General features: G+C 35.7%; 1 protein-coding gene across 6 annotated transcripts in view; it reads left to right on the top strand.

Moving 5' to 3' along the window:
* Positions 1-14716, top strand: part of dgkh (diacylglycerol kinase, eta) — a 111539-nt gene that overhangs the window by 32434 nt on the left and 64389 nt on the right. For 5 of the 6 annotated variants that reach the window (XM_067408807.1, XM_067408806.1, XM_067408805.1 and 2 more), the window contains 2 exons: positions 1523-1633; positions 7986-8066. In XM_067408807.1, the coding sequence (XP_067264908.1) occupies positions 1523-1633; positions 7986-8066 (192 nt within the window). Of the gene's footprint in view, positions 1-1522; positions 1634-7985; positions 8067-14716 lie in introns of those variants that run through there. The other variant, XM_067408810.1, reaches the window with a different exon arrangement.

The raw sequence follows: 14716 nt of genomic DNA, 5'->3' as shown, positions 1-14716 counted from the left end.
TTTCAGATAAATTCTGTTCTTTTGAACTTTCTATTCATCAAGGAATCCTGAAAAAAAAGTACACAACTGTTTTCAACATTGAAAATAATCATAAATGTTTATTGAGCAGCAAATCAGCATATTAGAATGATTTCTGAAGGATCATGTGACACTGAAGACTGGAGTAACGATGCTGAAAATTCAGCTTTGATCACAGGAATAAATTACTTTGTCAAATATATTTAAATAGTACACAGTTATTTTAAATTGTAATAATATTTCACAATTTTACTGTTTTTTTACTGTATTTTTAATTAAATAAATGTAGCCTTGGTGAGCAGACGAAACTTCTTTTAAAAACATTACAAATCTTAGTGGTTTCAAACTTTTGGACTGTACTGTATATATACGAAAAACGAGAGCAAGAGAACTGTTTTCACAAATTTGAACACAATTGCAAATGTGAAATCGATTTTATACAGATGTTCAATAAACAAAACATTGTTTAGGCATTTATAATTTTACCAATTCATAGGCAACTTCTGGGCCACCTTTAGTGTAACAATGATTTTTTTTTTTGGTTAGTGAATTCTAGGGCTGCAACGATTAATCGCGATTAATAAAATTAATTATAAAATTATAAAATCGCGATGCGTTGCAGCCCTAGTGAATTCATTTGATTGTATACAGCTCTATATAGTGTCCTATTATTCTAATTTTATTTATTTATTAAAAATAGCAAATTTCTCAGGCAGTAAATGTGGATCTTTCAGATTAATTTGAGTGCTGATCTGGTCTTGGTCTTGACTTGGTCTCGCCTTGCCTTGATCTTGTCTTTGGTCTCAACACACACTGGTCTTGGTCTCAGATTAGGTGGTCTTGACTACAATACTAATGACCAGACCTTCACACTAAAGGCCTGTTGACACCAAGAAAGATAACTATAAAGAAAACTATAATGGTATATAACTATATTAGCATCCACACAAATGCACAATAACTTTCTGTTTATTATAAGTGCGCACTGAGTCTGCCGCTTAAAATGCTTAAGCTCTTTATAGTTGGGTGCATTCTGATTTTTCTGTCAATGTTTTTATTGTTCCTCAGCTGAAAAAAAATTGCTCTGAAAGTAATTCCAATGATATACGTTAGTTCCTCTGTGTCGTTTTAGTTAGTTGTGGTGTGGATGTCCCTATTCTCATAGAGTTAAAACAATTAATTTAACCTTTGTAGTCATTGTTATAGTTAAAGCCTTTAGTGTGAATGGGCCTTTTGTTTTAAATAGTTTGGTGCTAGCATGTTGCTAAGCTAAGATAGATAGCACAAAAAACACAAATATTTTGTGAAGTAGTCCAGTTTAATTAGATGGAACTATTTTTATTACACAATTTAGCCTAAAGATGGTGTCTTAGTTTAAGAACAATAAAAATTGTCTAGGTTTTGGAACAGAGCTAATCTGTTCATCACTACTGGTGATACTGTGCTGTGTGCAGATGTTTAGATGGTTTCTGACTTTTTGTTAAACCTCTCTGTCTTTCTGCAGACGAGTGTGAAGGAAGGGCTGCTTCTGAAACAGACAAGCTCGTTCCAGCGTTGGAAAAAACGTTATTTCAAATTGCGGGGACGTACACTCTACTATGCCAAGGATGCCAAGGTGAGTTTAGTACCACACAAAACTATTGTTCGATTACAGTATATCCTGATTCTACACACTCACTACACTGTAAAAAATTTCAACCTTTAATTGCTGCCTTAAAAACAGTAAAATCATAGCACTTTTTAATTGTATTTAATTACTGATGAAGAAAATCCAGTTGTCAAAAATCTTTCCATGATGATGATAACATTTTTTACAGTGTACAGTAAAGCCCCTACAATAAGCCCCCTGTAAGCCCTACAAAGTGATCTAAGGTAAGGGGGTAATACAATTTGCTTGATCATGGTTCCCCCCAGGACCTGTGTTACTGGGCATGCCTGTGCTGAGAGGGGCTGAAGAGCTGCACATGGGCACTTGCATTGCACCTTCTGCCATGCCTTTAATGTCACTGTGTGTGTGTGTGTATGTGTGTGGTTGCACTATGGCAGGCGGGTGGCGTTTTGGCCCGCTGGCAGTATCGAGTCTCTCGTAGCCGCGTGTGCTGGAGGGTGCTTTCCGTCTGCTGGACCGGTGCCCGCCGTCCGCCGCCCGTTCTTGGCGCCAGTGGATCGGAGGAAGGCTTGGTAGCGATTCGGGTCAGCAACAGCAGCGACCCCCCTCTTAATCTATCTAGCCTTCATCAATAACATTGCCGACCGCCCATCACCCTGCCTGGCATTTTTCGGGATGCCTGTTCTCCTCATTGGGCGAGAACAGTTTGGCTGCGGCTCAACCGAAGCGACATCACGTCATTTCCGCGTCTGCTTGTCTGTTTAGGCTTCTGAAGAGGAGAGTCCCGGAGACGGGCCTTGTATGTCATTGTCCGTGTCTGAGGGGAGATGTTTTACCCAGCGGTGTGTCTCTGTGCCTCCACCATGAAGACGCTTAACGCGAGCCTTGCATTGAGTGTGTTTGCCTCCATTCGTATGTTCTCTGGTCATTCAGCTGCATTTCCTGTGGTTATGGATGTAGGGCCCAATGCAATTTGTTTTATTTCTTCACAAATTCCCTTTTATTTTTTCTCTAAATTAAATTTTTTCCATTTTTTCTGGATTTAGTTTTTGGACTCAGTTTCTAATTTTTAGATTACATTTTAATAATGAAAGCCATGTCTAATTAATTGATATAATGAAACCTATATGATATAACAGCAATTTACTAATAGTTTAACAAAAAATGATTATTATTATTATTATTTTTATTTTTCATTTTTTTCAAATTCCAAACATTTTTACCAATTTTTTTTTTTTTTTTTTCATTTTAATATTTCTGGATTCTATTTAAGAAATTTTTAATAATCAAAATACATGTCTAATTTATTAAACCTTAACCAATTTAAGGATTTATTAACAATAATAAGGCCCTATGAAATGTTTTATCTTTTCAAAAATTCTGTTTACTGTTAAACAGAATTCTGATATTCCTTAAAAATAATGTTTTAATAAATGGATTATTTTTCTTTTAATTATTATTACTTTAAGAAGTACATTCTACTGTACAATAGTAATATTGTATTATATTATTTTGACGGGTTGTCATAACAGTGGGTATATGATAGCTTAAAACAAATGAAATGGTGAAATGCTGCTGAAGTGACTCTCAGAGCAGCTCTGGAGATGAAGCTCATGTGTTCATGTCCTCATATAGTGAGAGAGCAGATGTTGAAAACGCCACAAGCGTCATGTGTGTTAAGCAGAAATTATACAGTCGAACGCACAGCCTTACAAAGTATACTTCATTTGACTCATACGCATACACATGGGTTCGACGCATGTGCAGTTTTAAGCAATCTATCGCCATGAGTTATAACCAGGGCTTGACATTAACTTTTTTGCTCACCAGTCGTTATGGCTAGTGGTTTTCCAAAGTTACTAGCCACTCAGCATTTTCACTGGCCACAATTTTGCTGTGTAGAAATTACATTTTATATGATTAAAGTTGACTTTGGCATGCCTAAATTACTTGATTTTGAGTCATTTTACTTGATTTACAACAGTTTCAAACTTTCAAATGCAGATTGACCACCCAAATCAAGACTACATTGTATATCAGCTGGTATGTACAGGTGGGCAATATAAGCATAAAATGAGAAATTGTAAAAGGTATTTTTGTTAGGCGATATAAAAAGAACACAGAAGCAAATTACAAATATTGAATACAAAAAATATATTTTTTTAGATACATAGGTTTATTTAACATGTATACATTTATTAAACATCTTTTGCAGTTTGATTAACATTAATGACAGACAGGTATTTAATTGGGCTGCTGAATGCATGGACATAATATTCTGACACATATCCAGTTTTTACCCACCTGTTTACGTTCACTTAAGCCATAACCGACTGTATTCACGTGAAATACTCCACACGATGGACATTTTGACATCTGTGTGTTTGTATTTGACTATTCACGTACAAGGAGAACTGATCGCGTCCAAGAGAGAGCGCACGCGAGAGGTCATTCAGCGCGATTCCGCCTATCCCGCCTTCACTAACAGCAAATTAATCTATAAAGAATTGTGATTGAATTGTAATTTTGTGATGTGACAAGCTTGGCTACCTTTAATTAGGCTGTAGTCTGAAATTATATTAAACCCGCCAAAGTGGCTAGTGGGAGTGGCTGTTTTACCCGCCACAGCTGAAATCTACCCGTATTTGGCGGGTTGGTGGGTGTTAATGTCAAGCCCTGGTTACAACCCATGTAAATATCTTTGAGTTCTTAATGCTAGAGTAGTACAAATGAGGGTACCTCCTCGCACACTCTTTCGTCTCTGTAGGCCTCCATTGTCGCTGTAGCTTGCATGCGTTCCAGTGTCATGACAAATCGAGTCCTCCCTCGAAATTGGGTCTTCCCAAAGTGTCAGTTAATGATCATCCTAAGTATATACAAATTATATTAATTTAAAATACACATATCTTACTATATAATCTGCACGAAAACACATTTGTGAATAATAAAACGAATTGAACGTAATTTTTCAGACTTGATGAACTGTTAATTAATAATTAGCCTAATAATAAGCATATTAACTGAATAATTAAACATCATTAATTTGTTTTATTTATAACACTTAATTTAACACATAATTATATTAAAGATGGTTGAGATTAAATGTAGGGTAAGTTCAAATGTGTATATACTAAGCTCTAATCGCTTATCTGTATGCTATGCTAGTATATAAGATAACTTAAACAGACATAAATGGTCATTATAACGTAGTTGAAAAGAGTTGTGAAACTGTGTTTATCATAACATGATTTTGTAGGAATTGTAATCAAGCACTAAAGAGAGTACTTATTAAAGCAATTTGAAAAAATGAGATCGCTTGAAGTATAAAAAGCGAAGTATACTTTGGCTCTTAGTAGACAAAACCGTGTCGCTCATATACACAGAGACCATACATTCTTCATATTTAAATAGCAGTCTTTTTGCACTTTAATATACACAGACATTAGTCCATATCGCGATTTGATTAAGTGTACAGCCCTACTTTTGATGTATTCATCCAAAAATTTGCCAAATTCTGTGACATTCCACTTTAGGGCTGGCCGATATATCGAATGCTTTTGTCACGCGCATTTCGTCAGTAAAGCCGGTTCCCTGATTACCACTAAATCGCCATCACCTGCTTTCAAATGGAACGCCATTTAATAGACAGAGCCGTAGTTCACTGATAAGCCACGCAATATCGCGTTCAATATTGACGGCGATTCATATCGATATTGAATGCAATATTGCGTGGCCTATCAGTGATCTACGGCTCTGTCTATTAAACGCCGCTCCATTTGAAAGCAGGTGATGGCGATTTAGTGGTAATCAGGGATCCGGCTTTACTGACGAAATGCGCGTGACAAAAGCATTCGATATATCGCCCAGCCCTATTCCACTTTAGACTGTAAATTTAATTTTCCGTCCACGTTTTCTTCATCGCAGAAATCATAGGGCCCTTTGGGTGGCATTCAGGTGTTGTGTCCATGTTCTGATCTGAATCCTGAGATAAAGAGTGAATGCTTAAAATTCAGCCCAAAAATCGGCAACTATGCAGCTGCCAAGCCATGACGCAAGCTAGCACTTCCTGCATAGCTCCTGAATGACATGGAGTGGCACTAGCGCATGGTGTCAGAGAGCTGGGAGTTACGCCACAGACCTCACAGGCAGAATCGAGGTGGCTGATCACACTGCTGTGCTCAGACAAGGGGGTTTTGTTTGTATTGGCATGGCACTCGGATCTGTGACAGACTCGAAAAAAGCCAACGCAGAGGCCTGCACTTCATGCTGTAGAGCGGCCAAGCCTACAGATCAAAAATAGGATGTCACACTGACGTACACCGCCTGAGTATACAACCATCATTTACTCAAATATCTGCCAATCACCACCCAAAAACTGGGCCTTCACTGATTCTATTGATGAACTTGATGCAAAGGACTCAAAAAGCCTGGAAATACATATTTTATCATAAGTGAACTTGATTATACATAGGGCTGGGTGGGATGATGGTATATATCGTATCACTGCATTAGACATGTCAGCTGTTTGATGTCTGGTCACTTGTGTATATACATTCAAACCAAAATGTATTCAAATGCCTTGAACATTTCATTTCATTACAGTTTATTCACTATAGTTTAAAAAAAATGGTAATAAAATATGACAAGATAAGTTAAACTGTATCAGAAAAAATAATCTTAATTATGTCAGATAACACTTAAGCAAAAGTGGTGTCACTGTCAGGTCAAAGTGTCTGAATAATTTTTGGTTCCAAATTTTCATCAATTTTACTGGTAGTCCACTGTATGAAGAATTTTTGGGTATAATATGTCACAGTTTACTTTATTTTGCTATCCTCACTTACATAAATGAACTAGAGTGTCCTGCACCGACTAGTAAATATATATCAAAAATGTCTGAATAATTTTTGGTTTGACTGTATATTAAATATACAGTCAAACCAAAAATGAATAGTACATTTTTGCAACAATGTAAAATTCTTTACTGTTACATCTGATCAATTTCAAATTGATCAAATATGATCAATTTTGTTTTTTAAATAAAATCTTATTGACTTCAAACTTTGAAACAGTAATGTACATATCTTTTTCAAGGTATTTATTTATTTATGTATTTATTTGTTTGTTTGTTTGTTTATTTGTTTGTTTGTTTATGTATTTGTGATCCAGACAAATTTTGATTTTTTTTTTAAACAAAATTGATCATATTTGATCAATTTGAAATTGATCAAATGTAACTGTAAAGACTTTTACATTGTTGCAAAAACTTACTATTCATCAAAGAATCCTGGAAAAAAATGTATCACAGTTTCCACTAAAATATTAAGTAGCACTGATAAAAAGAAATGTTCATTGATCAGCAAATCATATTAGAATGATTTCTGAAGGATCATGTGACACTGAAGACTGCAATAATGATGCTGAAAATACAGCTTTGATCACAGGAATAAATTACATTTTATAATATATTCAAATAGAAATCAAATAGAAAAATATTTTAAATTGTAATAATAATTCACAATATTTATTTACTGTATTTTTGATCAAATAAATGCTGCCTTGGTGAGCTTTTTTTCTTTTCTTTTCTTTTTTTTTCTGCACTGAATAATCTGATCTTTTTAAAAATATTTTTATAATCAAATGAGATGAAGCCCCTTTTAATATCTAGAAACAGCAAATGAAATGAAATAGTAGATTAAATTTCCATCATTATAGATTCCATTTCCGTGTCGAAAAAATGACAATGTAATACAATATGTTTGCTCAAACTCTAATTATGACTGAAGAAAATGAGAAATCTTCATCTTTGACAAATGTTTTGTTAGCGGTGGTTTCTAACATCCCGGCTCTCACTGAAAGCGGTGTATGGCATTATATCTCAGGCCTTTAGTTCTTGCTCTCTGCGCTGATGGAGGAGGTCATGATGCACCCAGCTGTCTGCGAACCATCTTAAACCCATAGAGCGTACATGCATGTTAGTGCGTAGGATAAGGCAGGGATGGGCAACGTCGTTCCTGGAGTGCCACTGTCAGACAGAGTTTAGCTCTAACCCAGATGAAAAACTCACCTGCCAGTAGCCTTAGTAATCCTGAAGACATTGACTAGCTTGTTCAGGTGTGTTTGATTAGAGTTGGAGCTAAACTCTGCGGGACAACGGCACTCCAGGACTAACATTGTCCATCCCTGAGATAAGGAGTATCTCAATAAGCTCATTTTTGTGTCATTTCAATAGAACAGTATTTAGTATCAATGTTCATAAGATGTTTGTTTTCTTAGACATTGTCATTGAAAGGTAATGCTGTTGCGGCACTGTGATCGTCAATGTTTACTGTTCTTCTCTTTCTCCTCCTGTTCACAGTCTCTTATTTTCGATGAAGTGGATCTTTCAGATGCCAGTGTTGCCGAATCAAGCACAAAGAATGTCAACAACAGTTTCACGGTAAGCGGCCATTTCCATGCCTCATGTCAACACTAGGGAATATCCACAATATACCACAAATAGACAGCACATTAGATGTGTAGTATTGACTATTAGTCTTAACACAGTTTATTAACATTGTAATTCTAGCAATTGTTTTAAATGAATTTTCATTAAAAACAAAAATATAGCGTATATATTTTTAACTTTATACTTTGTGTTTTATCATCTTGAATTTAAAATTTAAAAATCTCAACACAGCTACGAGAAACTATCGGAGGAAGTGACAGAAATTTTGGTATCTTTCTCTCTTCTGATTGCTTTGATGCCAAATCTAGCAACCATTTAGATCACCCTAGTAACCACATTTGGGGAACACAAATAGCCATATCTCAGCACCAGAACATCGTAGTAACTTATGGTTGGCCTCTATTGACTTTGGGTAGTGTATTCATATCATAGCAACACCCTAGCAACAACCTGTGACACTTAGCAACCACATAGCAACCACAAAAACACTCTAGAAACTGCCTAGCAACCACCCAGAACACCTTAACAGTGGCTAAGTAACACCCTAGCAACCACCCAGAACACCTTACCAACATTATTGTGGATTTTTCTTTTGCTGTTGAATCAAATGGGAATGCAAAAATATTTTTTTTATTTATTTATTTGTAGTCTCTCATTCAACCTGGAAATGTAAAAAGGGTCCTTTATTAGAAAATATAATCAATAAAAGTTGTTTATTTTCTACACTAAAAAAGCAAATGTTTCCTAAGGGAAGTATTGTCATGCTTCTCCATGCTATTGCATCTGTCTGTGTTTGTGAGCAAGTAAACAAGTGTCATCAGCTGAGATCAGACGGGACGAGGAGCAGTGACTGTGGTCGTGTCCTTCTAAAAACTGCAGGCCAGCTCCCCAGGCATGGCTATAAAAAGAAACAGCGGAGGACTAAGAAAGCTCCGAGGAGAACGAGGGGTTATTCTTAGTAACAGAGATGTTAGTGCTCCACTGAGCATGCTTTGGATGATTTGATCGCTGGCATATTGTTTAACAGTGGGCCGGGGTGAGCAGAGCCGTGTGGACGCGTGTGTAACGCACGTGCTCTGAGGTAGTTGCAGTTCTCCGCCTCGTTTAACAAATGCTTTTTCCCCTCAGAAAAAAATAAATCACCCACTGCCAGGAAAAACAACAGATGCTCATTAAACTTATAAATTATTGAGAGGTCCATGTTGAGGCTTTTTTTTTTTTTTTTTTTAGAAATAAAGTGTGTGTTCTTGTTCTGCAGACTATCTGCTGGTTTCAGAAATACATTACACACTTCTAAACATCCAAAACCCACTTTAAACCTGTTTGAAAACATCATTTTTCTGATTCCATTGACACTGTGGTGCAGAAATGACACACTTCACTTTGGGAGAATTTGCTCTGTGGTGGTTAATTGTCCTCCTGAGGCTCTTGAAGGTTAATACCCACAGGAGAATTGCATTGCTCAGAGGTTGCTCGCTCATGTCATTGGAGACTTAATTGAGTTCTTTGTACTGTTTTGCTAAAGTAGCAACAGATGTGTCACCTAAAGTTCTGTAGTGGAAATAAAAATAGTCACAAATGAAACAGTTATTGATATAAAATTAAAATGGATATAATAGCTTGGATCATTTGGTCCTGGAATAATTGCATGAGAAATGTTTGACTTCGAAGACTTTTGATTGCAGAATTCTAGTACAATATTTGATCTATGATCAAATTCATGCAAATTATTATATTATATTATATTATATTATATTATATTATATTATATTATATTATATTATATTATATTATATTATATTATATTATATTATATTATATTATATTATATTATATTATATTATATTATATTATATTATATTATGCAGTTAGAATGCCCCTAAAATTCAAGATATCAGGACAAAAATGCCCCTGTATGAGTTTTTGTCTCATATTTATAATTATATTGTTGAGCAATATCACACGAGTGCTGTTTTTGCCCTGAATAGCACAAGTGCAAATGTGATATTGATTATTTATTTTTTTATCAGGCAACCTAAATAAATTAAATAACTACTACAGTAGTTCAATAAATAAGAAGTTGATATTGTGTTATATTTTAGATTAGACTGAGACTGTTTTTGCCCAATTTTGCCAAAGAAAATATTACCTGTGAAGCCTGAGCAGAACTTTTGTGCATCTCCGAGCAACACACAGGGGTGCTTTGTTTCTAAATGAATCCACGTTTTGAGTAAATCATTTGGGGGAATCAATGATTCAATTGTCCATTCATAAAGAGAGCCAATTTATTCCTGAATGAATCAGCCATTTGAACAAGTTGAATGAATGAATGAATGAATGAATGAATGAATGAATGAATGAATGAATGAATGAATGAATGATTGAATGAATGAATGAATGAATGAATGAATGAATGAATGAATGAATCATTTAAGACATTTACCGCCACCTGCTGCCAGTTTTAGTTTCGTATCATTTCATTCATTTAAAAAAAATAATAATAATCCATATATCCATAATAATTAAAAAAAAAAAAAAAAAAAAAAACATTACAGGTATAGTTCACCCAAAAGTTGAAATTTTTTTCATCGTTTACCCACCCTCATAGCCGCTGAAGACTAAAAGTTTATGTGAAAAAAATTCTATGTTAAATCAAATAAAATATTTTTGATGCTTTTGTCATTTAAGACAATAATGACTTTAAATGATCTTTTGGGTGTAATTTCTCAGCCATAGATTAATTAATGACCACATTGTGTACTTAATTAGCTTGATAGCTCCAATTCTATTCTATTCTATTCTATTCTATTATATTATATTATATTATATTATATTATATTATATTATATTATATTATATTATATTATATTATATTATATTATATTATATTATATTATATTATATTATATTATTTCTATAATTCCTTGGGAATAATAAAAAATAGTCACAAAAGGGACAGTTATTAACATAAAGTAAGAGTATAATCCACACAATTAATTTGGATAGCATTGCTTGGATCATTTGGTTTTGGAATAAATTTGATGAGAGCTGTTTGATTCATATTGAGAAGACTTTTGATTGCAGACTTCTTGTACAATATCTTGAGCACAAATCTGAGTTTGTGAAATTATCAATTTTATTCTCATAAAAAACCTGAAAAGCAGTAGACAGAAGCTAAAGTCTCCATTTGCACTTAATCGTGTTGCTCTCTAGGAGAAACTATCGAGACAAAATGGATTTCCTTTGTGAGTTTCTTTCCTGCAGCAGTCTCCTTTTCATAATACGCAGCCACTTTAGGCTCCATTTTTGCTGATTTTTTTTCTCAGTGTAGCAACCTACTGCTTTGTAGTCTTGCTGTGTTTTTTTCTGTTGCTAAAAATAGCTCACAGCACTGTGCGTACCCGAGAGAGAGAGAGAGTGAGTGAGAGAGAGAGAGAGAAAGAAGTGATCTGTCTGTGGAACAAAAGGAAATCCTCGGAGTGATGTCACTCACAAACACCTCCCGGTGAAGGGAGGCAGTCTGAGCAGGGGGGAGCGAAAGATACAGAGGACAGATGCGCAGCGAGTGATGGGGGATGATGGGAAGAGGTGAACGATAGCCCGCTCTCTTTAATGACTCGCTTCTGCTTGACTTGGCCAGAGCTCTGGGGAGAGTTGTAATGGAGAACAGCATTCAGCCTAGAAACAAATACACGCGACTTCTTTAGGACGGCCTCTTGGTATGCAGGAATTGTTCTTTAATCGTACATCGCTTGTGCGTCTGTGTTTGGCCATGTGGAAGTGTTCAGTGTGGCGGTACATGTGACATTGCATGTGTCTCCGGTGGGCTGTTCCTTGAGCGGTGGAGGGTTCTGCAGAGGTTGGGGAGGGTGAGAGATCCAGAGAAACCAGACTCAACACACACACTCACAGGAATCAGCTCACCATTACAGAAGCAGCAGTGCAGTTGAGAGCGGATCGCTGGTGAGTGCACCACACACACACACACACAGGCATATGCATGAACACCGTATCCCGATGAGTGTGTCTAAAGGTGTCGCTTGACACCTGGAATGGAAACTTGTCTTTAGATTTGGATGAGCTCTTTGTGAGCCATCAACACTGACATTGTGTGCTTTGGTTTCTGAGCATATAAGAGGAAAGGCAGGGCGCTGCATCTTGAAGTACACGTGAGCGAGGCAAACCAGCAGCAAGTGCTTTTTGTCTGCAGTTCTTTAAGAGCGAGATTCCATTATCCTCAGTTGGCACTGGCTAGAGCTTTTAAGGGTCTGCGCACAATAGATTTGTCATTTTGTATTTATGCTACCAAGTTTTAATGGCGCAGTCTGATGCATGTCTTACCATGAGCTGGTACTGAATTGTGAGAGACTTAGAACAGCTTCAGTGCAGCATTAAAATGAGTGAATGTCATTTTCCGGTGTGTTTCCATGTGGGTACTTGACACAAAAGGTGTCTATGGACTTTTTTTAAATTTTTTTATTCGATTTTAGATAAGGGAAGGTCTTAGGTCCTGGTCACCATTTTTTCCACAAGTTTTTCTCCATTTTCAAATGGTCTTGCTAGTGTGACTATTTATTTATTTAAGTTTTAATTATTATTATTTTAAGTATTTTCCATGCAGTTTCTGTAATTGTTCATGTAGTTTATATTAATTATTCAATGTAGTCTTTATAATTATTATGATACATGCCTAATAATTCTAAATACTATAAAATAAAAATTTTTTCAAACTGCAGGATATTTAGCTGTTTTAAAAGGACGAAGCACAATACTGTGTCCGTATCATTTTTACAGGTCTTTTGTAAACCGTTCAATCAGTGTGAGACGCGGTGTGGTCGTGTTTTATCAGTGATGTTCTACATTGTCCTGACTAATGTCGCTCATTTAATGATGAATTATATTCAGTATAAGTCAGGTGAGGCACACCAGATCAATGCAGGTACAATGATAATTAAATCTACATGATAAAACCAGATTGATATTGGAAATATTATTATAAAATGACTTTGTTGATACGGCCCTAATGATCTTCCACAAGAAAAATGGGTCTGACACACCTGAGATTAAAGTCCATAAATAGACTGAGCTAGATCTAATGAAATAATAATCAATTTTGTCCAGAGGGAATCCGCTGGCTCACTAATGTGTAATAATGTAAACTTAATGTAAACTTAAAGAGGTATGTATAAAGGGAGTGCTTTAATTAAAAGCAGTATCTCTTTCGTGTGGTACGAAAACACTGTGTTCCGGTGCAAACTGACAAATGATGGAGATGATGGATTCTGGATTCTACTAAGCCATTGTATATATATATATATATATATATATATATATATATATATATATACCAGTTTTCAGTGTCGCATGATCCTACAGAAATCATTCTAATATGCTGATTTTTGCAGAAACCATTTTTTCCAGAATTCTTTGATGAGTGGATAGTTCAGAAAAGCAGCATTTATTAGGGATGCACCGAAATTTTAACTACCGGAAATTTTAGGCCAAAACATCTATTTTCCATTTCGGGCCGAAATGGATTTGTGGCTGTAATTAGTGTCTGAAACAGATATTTAATTAGCTCTTCTCCATGATTTGAACGTGGATAAGCAACAACAGGTTAACACATCAGCTGTGTGGAGACTAGCTCTGGATTGACTGTTTTAATTTCTCTTCACTAAATATTTGTAGCACGCCTGCCATAAAATAATCACAAAAAGTTTTGTGCTTTACTGTTAATATGAAGCAAAGTCTCAACTTTAAAATTCTGTCAATTTTATTATGAAATTCAACCAATAAATGTCATTTTGGCGATCTTTAATACGCCGTGACAGATCACTGTAGCCTCAGTTTAAGCCTAATATACCTACAGTAACCCGGCTGCCGTATTATTTAATTTATTTAGGTTGCCTGATAAAAATAAATAAATAAATAGTAATAATGATAATTCTGTCATGACAAATCTCGGGATTTTGATATGATAATTGAGATTGGCATGGTAATGGATATGACAATGTTAATGTATTTGGTCTTGGCCGAATAGATCTGCTACGCTGCTGCAGAACAAGTACCAAGACTTGCCAATACATCCACAGACATGCTGCTGCTGCACATATAACATACATGAATTAACCCCCGTAGCAGATCTATACAGGTGGAGCTGGGGAAGGAGGAGGGCTTCTGAAAGCAGGCTGCAGTCTGCTAACAGCAAACAAGCCAAATATTTGAATATTTGAGCAGCAAAATCATTGGCCGCTGATGCAACAGCAACCATTCAGCTGTGCTGCGTAGATAATGATCACTACCAAATAAGTTAAAGACCATTAGCCTGCATCGTCAGAGTTTCAAGACAGAAGTAGGTAATAATGCTTGCTTCATTATTTTCGGACTAGGTTTGTGGTGTTGCCTTTCTTTTTATAGCTCTAACACCAAGAACAATTAACTGACATTGATATCTCACTGAATGTGAGGTGCTTTCCAAACTGTTTCCATCAAATCCAGTGACGTTTTCTCACAGACCTTTAATAAAGGTTTAGTCTGTTGACTCTAGAATGTTCTATCAGTGTCATTGATTAAGTCAGACTCATTCTGGCACTAAATAAAGCTCCATTTGTCTCACACGGATGCTCTCTTCGAACTCTCTC

This window comes from Chanodichthys erythropterus, chromosome 14 (assembly GCF_024489055.1).
Source record: "Chanodichthys erythropterus isolate Z2021 chromosome 14, ASM2448905v1, whole genome shotgun sequence".
Taxonomy (NCBI): domain Eukaryota; kingdom Metazoa; phylum Chordata; class Actinopteri; order Cypriniformes; family Xenocyprididae; genus Chanodichthys; species Chanodichthys erythropterus.
This window is presented reverse-complemented; position numbering and strand designations above follow the sequence as displayed.